The sequence below is a fragment of the Rasamsonia byssochlamydoides genome (assembly GCF_041956645.1).
Source record: "Rasamsonia byssochlamydoides strain NRRL 3658 unplaced genomic scaffold VTN77scaffold_35, whole genome shotgun sequence".
In the NCBI taxonomy this organism is placed as follows: Eukaryota; Fungi; Ascomycota; class Eurotiomycetes; order Eurotiales; family Trichocomaceae; genus Rasamsonia; species Rasamsonia byssochlamydoides.
The window spans coordinates 81502-102162 of record NW_027192418.1 but is presented as its reverse complement, the minus strand read 5'-3'; the positions used below and the strand labels follow the sequence as shown (position 1 = coordinate 102162).

The 20661-nt window shown below is 50.7% G+C and overlaps 7 protein-coding genes across 7 annotated transcripts; 5 read left to right on the top strand and 2 right to left on the bottom strand.

Annotated features, from left to right (window-relative positions):
• Positions 1-455: 455 nt before the first annotated feature.
• On the bottom strand, positions 456-2632 carry VTN77DRAFT_4927 (uncharacterized protein; the record flags this gene model as incomplete). Its single annotated transcript, XM_069421040.1, has 2 exons — positions 456-653; positions 713-2632. The coding sequence occupies 2 exons, from the start codon at positions 2630-2632 to the stop codon at positions 456-458; spliced, it is 2118 nt and encodes a 705-aa protein (XP_069277302.1).
• Positions 2633-3084: 452 nt separating this feature from the next.
• Positions 3085-4079, top strand: VTN77DRAFT_4926 (uncharacterized protein; the record flags this gene model as incomplete). Its single annotated transcript, XM_069421039.1, has 7 exons — positions 3085-3096; positions 3171-3269; positions 3344-3440; positions 3509-3595; positions 3657-3720; positions 3775-3955; positions 4032-4079. 7 exons carry the CDS (start codon positions 3085-3087, stop codon positions 4077-4079), a joined length of 588 nt encoding a protein of 195 aa, XP_069277301.1.
• A 1084-nt stretch (positions 4080-5163) lies between these two features.
• Positions 5164-6680, top strand: VTN77DRAFT_4925 (uncharacterized protein; the record flags this gene model as incomplete). The annotated part of the gene is made up of 4 exons (XM_069421038.1): positions 5164-5322; positions 5404-5489; positions 5559-6006; positions 6075-6680. The coding sequence occupies 4 exons, from the start codon at positions 5164-5166 to the stop codon at positions 6678-6680; spliced, it is 1299 nt and encodes a 432-aa protein (XP_069277300.1).
• An 883-nt stretch (positions 6681-7563) lies between these two features.
• On the top strand, positions 7564-9190 carry VTN77DRAFT_4924 (uncharacterized protein; the record flags this gene model as incomplete). Its single annotated transcript, XM_069421037.1, has 3 exons — positions 7564-7731; positions 7887-8249; positions 8390-9190. The coding sequence occupies 3 exons, from the start codon at positions 7564-7566 to the stop codon at positions 9188-9190; spliced, it is 1332 nt and encodes a 443-aa protein (XP_069277299.1).
• Positions 9191-9371: 181 nt separating this feature from the next.
• On the bottom strand, positions 9372-10091 carry VTN77DRAFT_4923 (uncharacterized protein; the record flags this gene model as incomplete). Its single annotated transcript, XM_069421036.1, has 3 exons — positions 9372-9525; positions 9609-9853; positions 9960-10091. The coding sequence occupies 3 exons, from the start codon at positions 10089-10091 to the stop codon at positions 9372-9374; spliced, it is 531 nt and encodes a 176-aa protein (XP_069277298.1).
• Positions 10092-11630: 1539 nt separating this feature from the next.
• VTN77DRAFT_4922 (uncharacterized protein) lies at positions 11631-15615 on the top strand (the record flags this gene model as incomplete). Its single annotated transcript, XM_069421035.1, has 2 exons — positions 11631-14407; positions 14775-15615. 2 exons carry the CDS (start codon positions 11631-11633, stop codon positions 15613-15615), a joined length of 3618 nt encoding a protein of 1205 aa, XP_069277297.1.
• Positions 15616-17135: 1520 nt separating this feature from the next.
• On the top strand, positions 17136-18683 carry VTN77DRAFT_4921 (uncharacterized protein; the record flags this gene model as incomplete). The annotated part of the gene is made up of 1 exon (XM_069421034.1): positions 17136-18683. The coding sequence occupies one exon, from the start codon at positions 17136-17138 to the stop codon at positions 18681-18683; it is 1548 nt and encodes a 515-aa protein (XP_069277296.1).
• Between the last annotated feature and the right edge of the window lie 1978 nt (positions 18684-20661).

The window sequence follows — 20661 nt, the reverse complement described above, 5'->3', positions numbered from 1 at the left end:
GCGATCGATCGGTTATTATTCCCCGAGACAGTGACGTCAGTCCGTCGACGTCCGAGACATGCATCCTCCGCAGACGGAGTATTCCGTACCATGTCCATGCGGAGGTATACTACCTACCCTACCCACACTACTCCGTACATCTTTGTAGTACAAGGACCAGATTCAATCATCATGGTCATGGTCATCTTGGCTATAGTGATGCTGATGCTGCCGACGTTGTACAGGACAGAGTTTCGTATATCCTACATACCTCGTTACTAGCTACAGTACTCCGTACAGAGTCGCACCAACTGATGGCGTGCTCGGTAGATGCGATGGTCCTGACGATGGTTGCGACGGCAGCAACCATGATTTTACCCAAAAGTAAATGTAAGAAGAAAAAAAAAACATTCCGATCCCACCCACGTACGGGTGATACACGAGCAACCTTTCCCAAGACTCTTGGCCTTCGGCGATTATAAGGCCTTCGTCTCTTCAGCCGTCCTAACTCCGGCGGCATCGCTCGTGTAAACCTCTTGGTGAACCGGCGGAATCTCAGAACTTGGCTTGCTTGTCGCCTCGTTGGTCGGTTCATCCAGCAAGCCATGCTCTCCCAGCCAGGCAATGGCCTGCATCACCCGGCGATCCCGTTCTTCCGCTTCACGCGCCATGAGCTGGATTGGAGAGAAATCAGTATTTGTCAAAATGACAGAAAAAAAAAGCTTTCACTCACCAGTTGGAAGAGTCCCCTCTTCGCGGTCTGCCCCCGGCCCTTCGTCTCGCCCGGTCGTCTGACCGCACCACCCTCAGGCAGCTCGTGCGAGAACCGGCACCGATCCCCGCGTGAACAGCGTCCCGTCCGGGCAAAATGACGACATAACCTCTTTTTCTTCTGTCGGTTCTCTCGCGACGGCGCAGGGACTCTCTCAGGTCCGTCGCGACGGGAGGAAATTTCTTCGGGCGCCGAGCCGTCTTCGTCGTCATCATCATCATCATCATCACTGTCATCGTCACTGTCAGATGACGACAGGTCAGACCCGCTAGAAGACGTCTCGTCGCTGGTATCAGGCCCTGGCGATGACACGGACAATAGGACAGACGCGTCGACTGGGGGAGCTAAATGATTTTGGCTGGAGGAAGTCACCAGATCTGTCTCCTTTCCATCCACCGCCTGGACCCCGTCGGTGCCGTTGACGACCGGATGCGCTGCATCGCTCCCAGTCTGAGCTGTATCCACTTGTGTAGAAGAATCCCCTCCAACATTCTCAGAGATCTCCGGTCCAGTCTCGTCTGGCTTCGCTGCCTGGCCCTGTTGCAAGGCTTCAGCTCTAAGCCGAGCCCGCTCAGCATCTGCCTCAGCCTTGGCCAACCGCTTCTCCTCCTTCATGAGCTTCTTCCGGAGCTTCTCCGCCTTGAGCTTGGCCTTGACGGCCGCATCGATCGGGTCGATGCTCTGTTCCTGTTCCTTGCGTTCTGATTTCGCACGTTCCTTTTGAGCTCGGGCCTCTTTCTGTTTTCGCCGAGCTTCCTCCCTCTGCATCTCCTTTTGTTTCCTAGCCTCCTCCATCGCTTTCTTCTTCTCTTCGATGCGTGCCTTAGTAGGATACCGCTTCTTCCGTTCCTCAATCCAAGCGGCGATTTCGGCCGGAGACTGCAACGTTGAGGTCCGTCCTTTGTAGGTAAATTGCAATGGCCCAGTAGCGGTGCCGGGAGCTAACCGAGCTTCCTCATCCACATCATCTTCCTCCTCACTTGACTCATGCTCTTCGGTCTTGGGGGTCAGACCGAGCTGATTGAATCGACGTTTCTTCTTCTTCGGTTTCCGCGCTGCGTCGGCAGGCGGGGGTGGCTTCGCTGGGAGGGGATTGCCAAAACTAGGCACTGGAGGCGGCGCCGGCGTGCGTGGAACGGTGTTCGTTGGCTTTTCAAACGCAGATGAAAAAGCACGTTTATGTCCATGCTTTGTAAAATTGTTTCCTCCAGGATGGGTATAGCCAGGACGAGACAAAGAATTGGATGTAGAGCCGTTCGAAGGACCCGGATAGAACCCTCCAGCTCCAGAATTGTCGTAACCCCAACGCATGGGCGGCGCTACCAGGGGAGCACCTGGAGGAACATGAGAAGCTGGCGACGAAGAGTGCGGAGGCGGGGAGATAGCAGGAGCATATCCTGCCGGGGATTGAGAAGAGTAGGACGGGACCTGAGAATGTGCAGTGGACGACGAGGCGCCGTAACCCGCATCGTAATTAGGATGAGATGAATATGGCGGCAAGGACGGAGGTGGCTGAGAATACGGCTGGCCCGGTGGAGGATAGGCTGGCTGCGTCTGAGGCGGTTGAAATTGCGATGAGTGGTGGTAGGGCGAAGCACCCGTCACAGTCGACGGCGTGGAGAGCGTAGAAGCTGCGGAATATCCGCCATAGTTCACTGCTGAGTTGGCATGGTAAGGAGCCGTATGACTGCCTCCTCGACCACCACGGTTTCCATTTCCCCGTCCCCGGCCCCTGTGGTAACCGCCCGAGGGGCGACCGCCCCGCGGACCATAGCTGGTATTGTTCTGTCCATAAGACGCGGCGGGAGTCTGGAATCCAGGCGCGTGTTGCTGCGGAGGAGGTGGCGGCGGAGGAGGGAAGGAAAACCCACGGGATGCCATCGTGGGAGAGAACCCGCTGTATTCGGAGATTCTAGGGCTCTTTCATGGCGACGTTCATTTTGATTCTGTCAGAAGCCGACAGTCGTCGATCGAGCGAGTTCTTTGTCTGCTTCGGACAAGACTTAGGCATCGCAGTAAAGCCGCAGGGCGATGATGTTGTTCCGTTCCGATGACATCCTGGGAAAAGCCCGTCAATCACGTGAGGCAATGCCTTTTCCAGTCGTCTTCCGGGTGCTGATTGGCTGTTCTGATGATGGATTGTCCGAATTTGCGTTGGATCGATAGCCCAGATCTTCTACATCCACGGCTGCCAATTTAGTCCTGATGGATCTCTAAAACCAACCTCTTCAGTTCTTCTCGTCCTGTCGATCAGGATGGCAGTGGCATCCAGTCCCACTTTTGATTCTGTAGATCAGCATATCAACTAGTTCTTGTGATACCCGGCAGACACCATGTTTCTTCTTGTACGGAAAGATTTCTAAGTTATCTGCTCTTTCTCTACTTCAAAAATCATCCGTCTAACCATTCTCTTCTGAAGGCTACCCTTTCCGATCTGATTCAGATCTCTCCAGAGGATTTTTCCAAATTCAGCGCGGTAGCGATCGAGGACAATATCAACGCGAAATATGCGAACAAAGTCAGCTTCTTCCCGTCAAAGCCCTTTTATGGCTGTCTGGTATTTGACTTTACTGATCCAATCGCTACTTGCAGGTTATTCAGAAAATCGGCTTATGTATTGGATTTTATGACTTGCTCGAATCTTCAGATGGCTTGATCGGGCACGGTACCGGTCTCGTCAATGTCAATGGTGTGTTCTTTCTGGCAGATCATCAAGACGAATTCAAAAAGAGGCTGCCTGTTAACTTTTGATTTCAGTCAAATTTCGTCTTATAGTGTTCAGACCATTCAAAGGAGAGATTATCCTTGGCAAAATCACCAGCTCCAGCGAAAATGGGATCAAGAGTACGTCTCTTCCGGCAGGAAAGTCATACGCCATTTGCGGCGTTTGCTGACAGTGATAAAGTTGGGGTAGAATTCTTCAATGACATCCTCGTGCCACCGGATCTGCTGTTGGAAGGCTCCAGATTGTGAGTTTGATTCCCGAGTCTGCTTTCAGTTCCACCAATTGACCACTTGCACAGTGACTATAACGATCAGGTTTGGGTCTGGGAGAACGAAGAAGGAGCAACATTTTATTTTGATATCGGTGAGATTGTGAGGCTCCGGGTGGAGATGGAGGAATGGCACGATCAGATTCCCAATGCGCCCGATCAGCAAGATGCGACGACCGTGTCGGAACGGAAACCTCCGTACTCGATCATGGTATGTAGATATGCAGATCTCCATGTGTCCTGCTTCTTCTCATTGCTACATACTGACGTTTTTCCTTCTGGTACAGGGTTCCATGCAGATGGCAGGTCTGGGGCCTATATCTTGGTGGCAATAGCTATCTCGTCTTCACCGGTTTGAAGTCGTTCTGGATGGAGAAGTGGTCGATTCATCATACTCAGACGATCTGAGATATCATTTCGATGCGTGAAAAGGAACATAATAGCTGGCCTTGATATCATTGATTTACGTTGTTCCATTTAGCATCACACATAGAAAATAGATCAGCTAGGCTAAGCCACATGGCGAACAATCTGATAATACTGATGATGAATCAATCATTTGTCTGTGTACAGTACATTCCTCATCGACGTAGATGATGCTGGAAGCACGCTGACATATAACCCCGCCATTCCGGTGATGACAAATTACGATGGCAGGCCCTGCAATTTCCTGTGTCGGTTACCGACGGAGTAAGAATGACGGGCCCGGCTCCACTACTGATTCACTAATTTTTATAGTCCTGAGCGAAGTGCAATAACGATGGCATCACGAGATCTTCCAACTAGTTAATCTAACTGCCACTAAATTAGTTGTCAGTAAGACCATTGACCTAGGTATTGTACTCTGTAGGTATTTCTGTACGAGCTTCAATCGTGCCAAAGTCGCAGATTACCAAGAAAATCAGTGTGGCATCTGAAAATAATTTTAAGTTGGTAGCCGTTGGACTCGGCGGGCCGCAGGAACATTTCGATGACTACAAGAAATGCTCTGATGGCGTGCTAGCAAGGGACAAAAATGAGAAATCATAGGTCAAAGCTGAGCTCCGGAAAGTATGTGACAAAATGGTACGGGAAACTCCGAATCAGAAATCACCAGACCTGCGGCCGTGTCCATGGCAGACTTTTCTTGCCCCTTTCTGTGACCAAAAAAAAGAGAAGATTGGTAATATTGTCTGGTTGTGTGTTTGATTTAAAATCCGCAGAAAGAAGGCATGGCTTCTAGACTAGATTGTCACATATTAACTAATCCGAACCCTGTCTAAATCTTATCTGACTCTCCTTCCTCTAGACTAGATCATTGCTTTCTTTCTATAAAACGTCCCTTCGAAGTCAGGGACAGGAGTGTCGATTTCTAGTCTTCTTGTTTGTTCTCCTTTTGTTCTGCAGCGGGAAGCTTGTGCTACCCCGCCAAGCGTCAAGATGACTCTTCCCTCCAGCAATCCTCAATTGCGGCCTCTCGCACACGCCGACTCGGTCGAGACGCCTCCTCGACCTCCGTCGCCAGAACAGCGCTTTGGAACGCTCGCTGTTCATGCTGGGGCGCACCAGGATCCGACCACAGGAGCAGTCATTGCACCGGTAAGTTTGTTGTCGGGGGTTCTTTCTGTGCCCCGCAATTTGTCTCGATATTGAGCTGACGAGCGGAAAAACTACGAATAGATATCACTTTCAACAACATTCGCTCAGACCGGTGTCGGCAAGCCCGTTGGAGCTTACGAGTACACGCGGAGCGCGAATCCAAACCGGTACGTTGTGGTGTGGTGATATCCGCTTGCAATTGCACTCGTTTGCGCACTGCTGACGACTCCTCTCAGAGACAATTTTGAAGAGGCCATAGCAGCGCTGGAACATGCGCGATATGCTCTTGCCTTCTCATCCGGTTCCGCAACCACAGCGATCATCTTACAGTCCCTCGCGGCCGGATCGCATGTCATCTCCGTATCGGATGTCTACGGCGGCACACACCGGTATTTCACCAAGGTCGCCGCGGCACACGGCGTGCACGTTACCTTCACGCCGTCCATTGAGATCAATATCGAGGAGCTCATCCGACCGAACGACACGAAGCTGATTTGGATTGAGAGTCCGTCGAATCCCACCTTGGGACTGGTTGATATTCGCAAAGTGGCCACGGTCGCACACAGACATGGCGTTTTGGTCGTGGTGGACAACACTTTCCTCAGCCCGTACATCCAGAACCCTCTCGATCACGGTGCAGATATTGTTGTCCACTCCGTCACCAAGTATATCAATGGACATTCGGTAGGTTGCCTTCAGATATTTTATCCTACGTGTGAAATTGCCGGGATTGACCTGTTCCTTTCTACTAGGATGTTTTGATGGGTGTTGCTGCTTTCAATTCTCCCGAACTCAAAGAGCGGCTCTCGTTCTTGCAGAACGCCATTGGCGCCGTTCCGTCTCCATTTGATTGCTGGCTCGCCCACCGTGGCTTGAAAACCCTGCATCTGCGCGTCCGGGAGGCTACGAAGAATGCGACTGCCGTTGCGCGGGCGCTCGAGGCGTCGCCGCTGGTCAAGTCGGTCAACTACCCCGGCATTGAATCACATCCGCAGCGTGCCATCGCACTGAAGCAGCACCGCGACGGCATGGGCGGTGGGATGCTGAGTTTCCGCATCCAAGGCGGCAAAGAAGCGGCAGAGCGGTTTTGCCAGAATACCCGCGTGTTCGTGCTGGCAGAGAGTCTGGGCGGTATCGAGAGTCTGTGCGAAGTCCCGTCGAGTATGACCCACGCGGGTATCCCTAAGGAACAGCGTGAAGCGGCGGGAGTCTTTGATGACCTGGTTCGCCTGAGTTGCGGCATTGAAGATGTCGAGGATCTCAAGGCAGACGTGCTTCAAGCTCTGGAGAAAGCGGTGGCAGGGGCTTCTTCGGCGAATGGGACTGGAGCAGCCCAAACTCCGGTCAATGGTTGTTGATGATATTTCTACTTTTTTTGATGTAAATGGAAGCTCATGTCCGACACCGATAAAGTCTTTCTGGGTTGGCATTGTGCTTTTTGCAAACAAAAGAAGCAAAAGAAAAGAAAGAAAGAGAGATAGAAATCTTCCCTGGGTCCATGGAGTTTTGTGGCATAAATATAGGCAAGAGAGAAACAATCAGTTAGTTCTACGATTAGCTACATAGACAGACGTTTTCTAATGCTACGATGTAATATTTAAGACTTAATCAAACAATGTCAAGGAAAATAGAATATCATTATCATTGTCATCAATAGTTATTTATATCATGACCATGGATTATACCCTGTGCCATGGATCTGTTATCTGCTTAGTCATCAACCCACCCCACATAAAATGGACGGGTTCAATCAATCAATAGCAGCAGAGAGATGGAATTGGTGACATTTTCCTTATGTAGATGGTACACCTTTTTTTTATTTTTCTTTATGCTTATCTATGAAACTTGTCTAGAGGAAGAATTTAATCGGACTTTTCTTCCTGTTTTTACTTTCTTCGCATTGCTACATAAATTTCCCAACGTTGCAGAAGATACTCCCGGTGGGTCATTATCAGTGTCGCAACTGGAAAGGGAGGGGATTTATATATAATTTTCGCGATATTATTCAACTACATAATCTCCTCCAACATTATTTCCAACTTCAGCTTCAATTGGTGGATGGAAGGATTGCGTTTATAGCAAGGACTCCCGCTGTTCGCGATCTGCACCTTTCCCCTCATCCCTCGTTATTTTCTCGTCCTCTCTCGCCATTATAGATTTTTGTGTCTGTCTTTTCCTATTTCTTTGTCTTTTTTTTTTTTTGACTTCTTCTCGACTGGGTCTAGAGCTATAGGAAAGGACATGACGTCAACGTTCAGTTTCGGCTTCTCAGGGGACGATATTGACGTTGATGTTGATGTCGATGAACAAAACGAGCACGGGATCGAGAACGGGAGTGAGAATGAGCTGAGGAGGGACTCGTCGCTGCCGGAGTTGGTTGAGGCGGAGAGGCATCTTTTGCATGAATGGGTGGGTACCGTATCTGATCTATCTATCATCTTTATATTTGCTGTCGATGTCATATGATCTGGATGGTCCTTTTTTTTTCCTTCTTAAGATTCATTCTTGCTTATTTCCTCAAAGACCAAGTTCAGAAGTAAAGCACCTACTAACACCTAACCTAGACGCCCACTCTCCCATCGCAAATATCATACAACACGCTCAAGCTCAACCTTAATGTTTCCAGCCACCTTGTCAATGGAGCAAGCAGTACCCCATCGGAGAGTACCCGTTCACTTCGTCTCGGCAGACGCGAAGTCTTCGACATTCGCGCGCAGCTGATGGCCGAAGATGACGACGATCACGAAGAACTCATCGCCGGCCTCGAAGAAGGAGATATCAAACCCCGCTTCTATGAAGGCGGGTTCAAGACGTGGGAGTGTGCTCTCGATCTTGCTAAGTTGATGGCCTCGGGCGAGGAAGTGGCTGCTTTGCGATTGGATTCTGATGTTGGTGATGATGATGGGGAAGATGTGCATGTCATAGAGGTGCGTTTTTTCTAGGTTTTATTTTGATATCTATTCTATTTACCTATTCCATTCTATTCTACTTAGACACATCGGATTTTTTTTATTTTCTTTTCCTTCCCCCCCTTATGCAGCAGATCCTAATCTGACAACTTGAACAGCTCGGATGCGGCACTGCCATGCCGTCCCTCGCCATCTTCGCACAACTCCTGGCCCGCCCAACACCGACATCTCCGCCCCGACGAAAGTTCCATTTCACCCTGGCAGATTATAATGCTACTGTGCTCCGTCTGGTGACCTTGCCGAATCTACTGTTGACATGGAAATTGAATACCCGTCACTCCTCAGCGGGAAATCCACAACAAGAAGCAGATGCAAACCGACAGACAGAAAAAGAAGAAAAAGAGGACGACGAAGGAGAACTAGACATCGATCCGGCCCTTCTAGACGCGTTCCAGGACGATCTCGCCCGCCGGGGGATCTTAATCGATTTCGTGGCTGGCGCGTGGTCCCTTCACTTTGTGGATCTGGCCCTGACGTCGCGGAACCACAGCAGTAGCAAGGGCCAGGTCCACAGCCAAAGCGGCCCCTCTGCGGGGAACAGCAGCAGCAGCAGACCCTGCAGGACACTGCTTCTGGCCAGTGAAACGATCTATTCCCCATCATCGCTGACCGCATTTTCGGAGACGGTGCTGGGGCTCCTGCGGAGATCTGCTGTCCCCGATTCCATTGCCAGGAACAGTAACTCCTCGTCATCAAAGGCACTGATTGCCGCCAAAAAGGTCTATTTCGGCGTGGGAGGTGGCATTGATGAGTTTCTGCATGTTCTTCACCAGCAACCACTGCGGGAGAATGAAACTGTCGATGTGCGGCAACGAGTCGAGGTCAAAACTGAAGGTGTGGGCAGGGTGATTCTGCAGGTTGAAATTCAGGATCGTGCTGCACAGGAGGCAGCATCATGACTGGTAGATTCACCAGCCAGGTCATTGTTGGCATTCCTCTTCTTCTGATCCTAATGGAGCAAGCATCTCCAAGATGGAACGAGAACGAGACAGTGATGAAATTCTAATGAGTCTGCTCCATGTATGTACAGTACACATTTCAAGCCCGTTCACCAGGAGAAAGCAAAGAAAAGCAAATCCTCTAGTCGTAGATAGAAACCACTTTTCCGTCCTTCATCCGAGCCACCCGTCGCTCCTCCATCTCCTGGTTCTTCTTGTGATAATAAGCCGCAACAGCGGACAGATCCGCCTGGGAGCCTGCGGGGACGTTGTAGGGGGAGCCGGAGTTGAACAACCTGCGAAAGAATTAGATTAGAAGATTGCCATTTACCTCACACCTTTCTTCATTGTCAAAATTCAGAGAGCTCGGCGAACGTACTCGGGATCCTTCAGCTCAATGTACTCCTTGCCGGGAGCACTGATGAACAGGTGACGGTCGACGGCGGCCTTTTCAAGGGCAGCCGTTCGGATAGCATTGCGCTCTTCGAAGATCTTCTCCGATGGCATCCACTTTCTGATGAGGCTGGAGATCCAGGACTCGGATCCAGACTCCTTCGAGGCCTTGTCGATGCGGTACAGGATATAGCCAGCCGCAAACGTAGACACAGCAACGTAAAAGCTGGGCTGTGAGTGGAATTGTTAGCTAACATTGGCCATTGTGCTCCTGACAAACCCATTGGCCTCATCCATGCGGTGCAGAAACGAAAGTGTGGCTGAAGAAGCAACATACCCCGAACGACTCGTTCACAGGCGCAGCATGATGGTGGTGGTCCCCATGGGCAGCATGAGAGGCGAAACGGCGAGGCTGCTGGGGCCGCAGCAGCTGCCTCGCCGGAGCCACTGATCGCCTGGCAAGGAACATGGTTGTGTAAGACAAAGCAATGGCAGACGTGGAAGAAGCTCCCCTCCAGCGGTGCTTGCTTTAATTCATCAACGGAGGTTCACTGCTGGAAGTTCGGTTGGCCGCCAAGCAAGGCGGACAGGCTTCCCCGCACGTGACCGGGTTGCCGTTTCCGCCAGCCAATCCAACTTCTCAATTCAGCGCATTATCATCTCGCTGCCTTGCTTCCTTTCAGGCGACAAGATTGCGCAGGGCTGATCCACCGAATCCACCAAATCTGCATGTCTATGATATGGATCGCATTCGCAGACTCACTAATGTGAATCGATGATGCTCAGATGCGGATCCTCCCCGGATCATCGACGACCCATCTCAAGCTTCATCTAACAACTGGGAACTCTTGCCTGGATCCCCGCCATGCACCGGCAGCGTCACCCGTGACCCGCCACATCCTCGCATTCTCCGTTCCTGTAGCGAACTGATCTTTTGTTCGAACAGGCGGGATTTTGTTTCCTTCATAGTTCACTACTAATTTAGTTACATCTTCCCCCCCTGCTGCAAGGAAGGAGATGGTGGCGGATGTCGCGCCAAGTTCGGAGTACCTGCCTTCTAATTCGGGCTGCCTCACAACTCGGGCCAGCAATCCCATCGCGACAACTGTCGAGGCCGCCAGCATCTGCTTATGTTTAACAAAGAAGGAGGGGGGAAAAAGAAAGGGAAAGAAAAGCCTAAACTAGAGTTTGGCTACTGCTAGTGTTTTTTTTTTTTCCCTGACCTGCTCCCAACTGCAAGAAATGAATAGCGTTATTGCTAACCGCACCATGGTGCTGCAGCCCAGGATATACGGAGTACTTCGTACAGGAAACAAACGACCAATTGATACCCAATTGGTTGCAGGATGAACCTGTTTCTCATGCAGAAGCAAATCACCATCTCCCGCCCTGGTCCCGCTGTGTCTGACGGTCTGACGTGGGACCATCTCTGTTGACGCCTGCAACCTTCTACAATAGTTGCTGGCAGAAAGACAGGGGTTGGGGTCGCCTCTCGCATTGCACCACATTTTCCGGAATTAGACTCCTACTTGAACTATATATGTTTCTTCATTTTCATTTGCATGTCCGGCAGCCCGAAGTTATCGTCCCGTGTTTCATCCTTATACATGTAGTCGTCTTCGTGTATGTTAGCTATTTGTGCAATTCCTCTCTCAGATAACCAGTTGAATCCAGAATTTTCTCCTTTCTCCCGAACCTGACTCACATCCTGCTTTGTGGTTCGTGTCCATCGTTCATCCTAGAGAAGATTCCGCAAACACTCACATTCCTTTGGACCTTTATTGGGCTCATACCCTACTCTCGTTCGCTCGTTTTGTTTTTTGCTGGGCAGCCTTGCAAATGGTCCCCCCTGAAACGACAAGGATCTGATCGGTTGATGGCTCACCCCCTTCGACATACATAAACCATAGGAGGACTGCCCCAGTTATTCGAAACACGTTGGCACAGGCCGGTCATTGTCTCCCTTCCTTCTCCTACTGCAGCAGCAATCTTTATCAGTTCCATCACAATGGCGAAGAAGGGGAAGAAGAACAACAAGAAGGGCTCAAAGACCGCCAATGCCCCGTCGGAGAGTCGTCCTTCGCCGGCTGCATTACCGACCTTAGATCCACAAAAGCAGCAAGTCACCATGGATCCGGAACCTTTACCACCGATCTCTGATTCGGCATACCCTGTGCCAGAGGTGACTGAAGTTAAGCTCGATCAGGATGGCCCTCAGTCACCACACCAACCCAACGTGGAGAATGAGACGGGGCAGGGTGAGGTCGCCGAACCAGCACCCTCCTCCCCCAAACTAGAAGCCTCCGCAGACCCGCCGATGACACCGGAATCTCCTGAGATACATATAAGTGAGGGTCCGGAAAACAAGGATCCGCTCAAGGAAACTGCGGAAGCCATTCCCGAAGAACCACAGCAAGAGACTGTGGAACCCATCCTAGAAGAACTACAACAGGAGCCTGTCGAGGCTGTCTTCGAGGAGCCACAGCAAGAGACTGCCGGGACCGTCCTCGAAGAGACACAACAGGAGGCTGCCGATCCTGCATTCGAAGAGCCTCAGCAGGAAGCTGCCAAGGCCATCTTCGAAGAGCCACAACAGGAGGCTGCGGAAGCTGTCCTCGAAGAGTCATACCAGGACGCTGTAGAAACCGTCCCCGAAGAGCCACAACAGGACACTGTCGAAGTTATCCCTGAAGGGCCACAAGAAACTGTCCAAACTGTCCCGGAAGAGCCACAAGAGACTGCCGAAGTTGTCCTCGGAGAGCCACAACAGGACACTGTCAAAACTGTTCCCGAAGAGCCATACCAGGACGCTGCTGAACCCGTCCTCGAAGAGCCACAAAAGGACACGAGCACGGCCAATGAGCCACGAATCCCGCCAGCTGAGCCGGAAGCCTTCTCCCCGGAACAACCAAAGCAGAACACCTACAAAGCGCACATCTCAAACCCCTCTAGCCCACCACCACGGCGACCACAGCCGGCTCCCATCCCCTTACCATCGCCTTCCTTGACTGAGGCCCGTACAGCTGCCAGTCGATCTCCCAGTCGATCTCCGGACCATCATCGTCTCCCCCACCCTGGCTCGCCAGTGGCCTACTCGTCACCGGTGTATAAATACACCAGTCCGCGGGTATATCCTTATAGCCCATATGGGATGGGTATGAATGGCACCGGTCCCGACATGTTACCTCCTGGAAGTGTCCCTCCGTCGTCCGGTAGCTACGCTACCGCGTTCTGTTCGCCCGTCATGGAGCATCCCCATATGGGTTCTCCTTATGGCGGTTATCCAAAACGAGTGGGAAGCATGGGAGCCAGCGGACGTGAGTATTTTCCTAGCCCAGGGGGACCTTCCATGATGAACGGGCACCACCGGATAGAGAATGAAAACGGACTCTTTGATGAAAACGGGGGCCACGGGGGCCACGAGCCCTTTCACCTCTTGTCCCGGATTGAAAAAGTGATGCCCGACCTGACCCGCTTGCTGCACAGCTACAAAGAAGTGCAAAGCAAGCTCTCTGCCAAGGAGGCAGAGACTCGACAGCTGGAAGCCCAGCATGAACAAGCTCTCATGCACAAGGACTTCTACATCGAGGCTCTGCAGTCGCAGATGAAGAAGGTCGCGCACGAGAACGCCCAGGAAGTTTCCGAACTCAAGAACACCATCAACGAACGTCGAATGGAACTCGGAAACCTGCAGGAGAAACTGAAGGACCTGGAGGAGAACCTTGAAGCGTCCGAGAAAGAGAACGGAGAGCTGTTGCAGACCAAGGCGAAGTTGGGGAAGGAGATTGAAGACTTGCAGGCCAAGATCCGTGATCTGCAAGAGGCACATAAGAAGGAACTGGAGGAGCAGAAAGAGCACGAAAAGGCTGCATTGGAGACCCAGAAGGAAGAACTTACCAATCTCTTTGAGGACATCCGGAGTGAGGACGAGAAGGCCGCGAACGACAAGCTGGAAGAACGCGAGAAAGAACTCCTCGATGAGCAAGCTGCCATGAAAGCTGCTTGGGAAGAGGAGAAACGGCAAATGGAAGAAGCCCGTGCCTCCCTGCAGAAGGAGCTTCAGGCAAAGATAGAAGAGCTGAACGCCACACAAGCAGATCTGGAGACGACGCGTCAGGAGCGTGACACCAAGATCAGCGAATTGGAGTTGATGAAGGCAGTGTTGGAGTCAACACAGGCCGAGCTGGAGACGACCCGTCAAGAGCTTGATACCAAGATCGGCGAATTGGAGTCGACACAAAGTGAACTGGACGCAACGAAAGCAGTGTTGGAGTCAACCCAGGCAGAGCTGGAGTCGAAGGTCGCGGAGCTGGAAGACAAGCAAAAGGAACTCGAGGAGACTCGCCAGAAACACGCGGAAGAGCTGAAACAGCTGGCAGACTCGCACCGAGGAGAACTTGTCAGTCTCGATAAATCACACGCAAGCGAACTTAGCAGTTTGCGGGAGTCGCACGAGGAGGAGTTGGCCACCATGAAGAAGGAGGCCGAGGAACGACTGCAAGCTCTGGCGACGGACATCGAAGAAAAAGCAAGACAGTGGGCAGCTGACCGGGCCGATTTCGAAAGACGGCTGACTGAAAAATCGGATGAGCTGGCGAGTCTGGAGAGGGAGAAGGAAGCGTTGGAAAGAGATGACATTGCCAGAGAGAAACAGCTGCAGAGCGCCGTAGATGAGATGCGCAGAACGATTGACAACATGGAGCATGACCGCGAGAAATTAAGGAGGACGTTGCAGAGCCTCGGAGAGGCGACTGACCTGAAGACCTCAAAGGGTGATGCATTCTTGTAAGTGTCTGTGTGCTTGAGAGCATTTCTGGCATGTTTGCTCTTGGGATTTATCACCGTTGTTCTGTTTCCTTTTATTCTTCCTTTTCTTTACTTGAGGCACTCATTTTGCCATTTCCTATATTTTTATGATTTACGACTCATGACCTCTCATTCTGACTCTTATGATTACGACTTATGATTATGACTTATGATTATGTTTTATGTCATGTGTTAATGTCTACTTTACGACCTTCTCATTGTTACGACTGGACATGTCTCTGTTATGACTGTGTACGCATTGCATTGTTTTTATAGAATCATTGCATTTATGTGGATAAGAAAACAAAGAACCTTTTCTAATGCATCCTTTGCGGATATGCTACAGCCTGGAAGCCTTCGGCCAGCTATCTCGGCTTATCATCGATCTGTCCAAAGAGCACTTTGCTTATCTTCCTATCGACCCGCCGAAGGACATCTTGGAGAAGATCCCACCTGAGATTCCTTCGTTCTTGGACAATACGCCGGCCTCGCGCGAACTACGTTCGGCTTATGTCCAGCATGTCATCTCGAAGACCTTGACGTATCGCATCTTCCAGCCTTTCCTCTTCACGCTGGGCAGACGGTACGACAAGGCGGACACCTTCTTCCAGGTGCTGTCGTTGGACATTCGACGCAAATCTGTCCGCCGGGAAGCATACTGGAGACAGCAAACCCTCAAGGCAGCTTATACGACGTCCGATGCCAAGCAGTCCATTAATGTGGTGGCTGCCGTGATCGTGGATGAAATTGTCGATCATATCAAGCACTTTGCTGACCCCAAGAAGCTTGATGCTCTCCTTGCGGGAGTCCGCAGAATTGTCAAGCTGGCTGCCGAGACCTGGAGACATGCCCGTGTTGAGCGAGAACTGGTGCTTGCCACCATGCCTGCGCCGGAATCTGAGGGTGTTTCCAACGACGAGTGGGACGAATACACCTGTGGGAGACAAGTTGAAAACCACGCCGCGACTGACCCGGCCCGTCATGTTCTCCTGCGACTGTTCCCTCGCATCTATCGTGAAGCCGCCCACGAAGACTTTGCCGACGACAAGGAGAAGATTAACGCGTGTATCTACTCGCCGGGCGTGGTTTTGTTTTCGAACTCACCGTCCGTGCTGGCTCGTCGGGAAGAACTTGCACGCAAGGCGACCGAATCTCCGACCTATTCCCGCTCTGGCGGTGACTACTGATCTCAGACTCCATCCGGAAACTATTTGATTTAAGCGAACTGAACATCAGCATTTAATGTTCAGCTGGAATTATGGCGAACACGGCGTCCAGACGACAGTGACATTTCCTTTGTATGTGATTGCATTGCATGTTGCTTGTTTTTGCCTATTTTATGTTTTGCGCATTCCCAAGCCACGGCAAGCTGTATATTTTAATTGATGTATCATCCTAACGACCCAGCCGATGGCATTCTCATTTCAACCGCGTCTCTTGCGTCTTCAATTTTTGGGCATGTATCTCCTTTTCTCTTGTTTTGATTCGTTTTTATGTGCATTTAACTCACTGACATGACGAATGACATGACATGAATTTGTATGATATGGCGATGACGATGGACATGAAGGGTTTGGATAAGTATAACGACAGTCTATGGATTCGGTATAAGTTAGATTGATGACTGCATGACTAGTGTGATATGATGTTTTTTTTTACCCTCCTACTGTCGTCACTCATTGCTATTTCCTTCATTGTCTTAACTCTATTGTTTATTCATAATGACGATTTTCTTCATCTCCTGTCATTAGTTTATTTTATTTGAATTGAAGATCTCAGTCTTGATTGCAGTGCCTTGAATTTATAGACTATCATTAGAGCTACGTAAGCCTCGCGCACGCCACCTTAGAATCCAGCATATGTCCATCCTTTAGTCGGTTAATCTTATTCCTCGGTAGTCGGTAGTCATTATCAAATCACTAGATATATTTTCTCAGCATCCTCCATCCGCGCCATGTCTAAGTCGCAGTCACACAGTATGGAGTACGTTGAACTTGTTTCCCCCACAGTCCCCCACATTTCCTTTCTTTTCCCTTTTTGCATTTTTCAAGTTGAAACCTTAGCAATGACTAAGATTAATTCCAAGTCAACAAGGTAATGGGGCTATCGTGGCCGTGGCGCAAAAATGCAGGTGTTCGACTGAGTTTCCCCGCTTCGGATAACCTCCGGCAGTCGAATTCCATTTGTTTGTCTCCCTTCCCACGGCAGTCGGATATCCAGTCATTCAGTCATCTACACAGGAAAGGGAAACGAAGCAATTTGATTAATCAATCAATGATCAGTCCGGACTCCCGACGTATATGTTAGGGACCTGGCACGCTTTCCCCACATGCGTCCCAACCTCCACCTCCACCGCTTTCAATACATCTACTGTGCATACCCTAGGCAAGATAACAATGATGATGTCGCCAGGTTTCGGTTTGCCAATATGGCGCGTCGATGATCATGATCGTTGCCTATAACTATTAATTGTTTTGCTCAACTTTACAGTTTACTACAATCCATACAACTTTCTTCCCCTTCAGTCTCCGCTCGTTGGAAGTCAGTCCGGATGTTTTCCCTTTTCATGGGGACGTCCCTGACGGGTCATTTCACGATTCTTTTTTTTTTTTTCATTCAGCTGTGGCTCTGATTGATCTACATCTCCTGCATTGACTCCATTTGGACGTCTGGGCAGATCTCCACTGACACGACAACACGCAGCAACATGACAACAACAGCAGCAGCAGGAAGAGCGATGGTGGAGGATCAATCCCAGTCTTTTTCTGACAATGCGTCCAACTTTAAATTGGACGATGATGAGCTACCGCACATTACAAGATCTCTTGCCTCCTTTGTGGCAGACACTACTTCCGTTCAGATACCAGATGACGTGAAACGTTGGCTCAAATTGCTCCTGCTGGATTATATCGGGGTCACCGCATATGCCGCTGCGAGGGCTGAGTCGAGTGAACCTTTCTTCAACGCAGTCAAGGCCCTCTACCCGGAGGTTGGCAACGTTCATCATCCTCTGAAATCTAGCACGGTCTTTGGGAGAGGGTCTACATGGCCGCCACAAGCGGCAGCCCTGCTTAACGGTGCCTTTGGGCATTCCCTGGACTTTGACGATACGCACATGGGCGCCGTGGTCCACCCCGGCGTGACGGTCATCTCAGCCGCTCTGGCGGAAGGCGAGCAACGCGCGGCAGACGGCGCCAAGTTCCTCACGGCTCTAGCCGTGGGATACGAGGTCGTCTGTCGCCTGGGCCTGGGACTGCGAACAGGCGGATTCGAGCGAGGCTTTCACAACACATCGACAGCGGGGATCTTTGGGGCCATTGCGGCTATTGCAAAACTGCGAGACTTGGATGCCGCCACCGTGGAGGGCGCCTTCGGCATTGGGGGGTCCAAAGCCGTGGGCTCGATGCAGTATCTTGCGAACGGGGCCTGGAATAAGCGATTGCATCCGGGGCTTGCGGCCCATGATGCGTTTTTGTGTATAGCATTGGCACAGGCGGGTGTATTTGGTGCGGAGAAGGCGATTGAGGGTGATCACGGGTTCCTACATGCTTATACCAGCCGGCAGAATAGTCGTGATGATCTTGAGAGCATTGTCGACGGACTGGGCAGTCAGTGGATGCTGATGGGCACGGCCATCAAACCGTACCCGGCATGTCGTTGCGCTCATCCCGGCATCGATCTGGCTGCTGCACTACGCCTGTCGCCGAAGAACCAGCAGAAGCACACCGGGAACGATACGGGCCAAAGTCATGACAAGATATCTCACATCGAGTCTCTCCGCCTAGACCTCTCCCCATCATTCTACAACCTAGTCGGCGAACCACTCCCCAACAAGATCCACCCCTCGAACATAGTCGACTCTCAATTCAGCGGCTACTACCACGTGGCCGTCGCCTGGCTGTACGGTGCACAGCCCAGCTGGGCCGTATACGACCATCTCCGCGACGAACAAGTCCACGCCCTCGCCGACCGGATCACCATCACCCGTGATAATCCAGACTTCACGACCCCTCTGCAAGCCCACCTGACGGTGTGCTACGTCGATGGCTCTGAGGAGAGCAGGTTCCAGGATGCGCCGCTTGGCGAGCCTGAGAAGAATCCGATCCCGCTGGACGTTATCTACGACAAGTTCCGTTCTCTAGTTGAGCCGGTTTGGGGGGTGGATAGGGCGAGACGTGTAAGGGAGATCGTTGAGAGTATTGCTGATGACAAGGGCAGTATGACTGTGAATGATTTGATGAGGTTAGTTGCGTAGTATAGTGTAGCGTAGTATAGCATAGTATAGCATAGCATAGCGTTGTACTTCATCCTATGTTGTCTTCACCTCCCGCATCTGCCTGAAGTGCTGTCAAATAAATCTGTACAGTACAATCACGAAAACCTGTTGAGTACCCAAAAAAGATATGAGACCTCGATCCCGGAGGAAATATTCCAGGCAGAAGGAGAGGCGGCTCAAGTTCGTTATTGATTTTTATTTAGGATATGATGTACTCTGTAGGAGGCATTTAATACTGCATACCTAATATACTCGCGCCCCAAATTGAACATAGTTCGCGACAGGTTTAGTTCTGCTCGGGCAGCATGGCTGCTCTAAAGCATCGCGTGACCGAGTGCAGCAGGAGCAAAGGACAGCCACAGACAGCTTGCAGAAGCTAAGGAGAGTAGTAAAATAGCCAGCGTCAGCACCACAGCAGGCTCCGGGAGCTAACACAAGCATGAGAAAGCAATATGGCAGCAGTGTAGCAGCCCAGAACAACTAAAGGAAGTCCAAGCTAGCAAGGGGATGCGGTTGGGCCATCTGTGAAATGAGGTCTATTTTTAGTGAGAGGGGCTTCAGCGAAAGTTCCCCTTATATTCCGACCACTATTTTGCAACATTATTCCATCAAACTTCTCTCTGTGAATTTCGATTTGGCTTGGGACTGCCTCTTTTGGCCGCAGATGATGCTGAAAAGCGCGTTGCCGGCCCCAGTATTCGCGCCAACGACCTGTGCGCGGTTTACCCACATACCCGTCCTTTGAGCGCATGATACAGGCAGGCGGTTTATTCCTGAGCTCTTTCCCCCAGCGATCCCCTAATCTCAACTCACCTCATCAATCACTTAAGAACATGATCGTTACACTCACCCTCGCTCACCCTCCCCATCGCTTTTGTGAGGGTGCCCAAAATGGATTCTTCCTGCTGCTGCTACTGCTGCCGCTACTATAGCCGCCCTCCCCCATATGATGTAGCCCGGTGCTGCTCACGCTCTCACTCCGCTCTTTTCTCTCTCTTTGTCGCTCGAAGGAAATGCATACATTCTCGTCCCTTGGTCCATCTCCTTCTTTTGCGATCTCTCCTAATTGTTTGGCTCCGTTTTTCCTTTTTATGCCAGGCTAGCCCTGACTGTGATAGTCCTTATGGACCAACATTGCCTTCCCATTTCTGCCTGACGCTCTTCCTCCTTTTATTGACCACGATCCCAGCTCTCTAAGTGAAGGATTGGTCAATATTAACGCTGTTAGAGTAATGTTACCAGCACCAGTAGTGAGACAACTAGTGTGTCATTCCGCATAGACACTGACGAGTCCAGTGTCAACTCTAATACTAACCAGACGGACTCAGACGTCTCTATATCTCAAGGCCGGAGAGGCCAAGGCCAAGGTCAACATTAGTCTTGCCGTGGACACTGCTTGCCCAAAAAGGCCTCAACCAGACAGATCTGGAGGCAGCCTGGCTCAACCACAAGCTCTGCAAGTCCAGCAGACGATTAGTGAGTTGGACTCTGAAGTAAGGATTCCTACTCAGACCTCAATATTAACACAGATGGCGATTTATCATCCAACAGTAATGATAATAGCTATATTAACTCAACCAAGGTTAGGATCAGTCAGATATATAATTAGTGAGAATAGCAAATTGAGACCAGTGCCCTTAATCACTAATAATAATAGTATCTAATAGAATCTTACTGGTTGTCTGCATCAAAGCGTGTTGGTCGGACATTTTGGCACGATCTTTTTCTTGATAAACCCCGCAGAGTAAGGATATCCCATAGAGGTAAGGCAGTCTCCGAGTTAGCCAACGACAGTTTCAACGACGTTAAGGACTTGTTTCTGTGGTGATTTAGTCAGTATATCTGTCTTTGTACTTCAGTAGAGCCTCTGATTACCTCGATAGTTCTACAGGGATCCTGTATAACCTCTTCCTGGGTTTCTTATTAGAAGAAAGAAAAGAAGATTCTCTGTGACTTT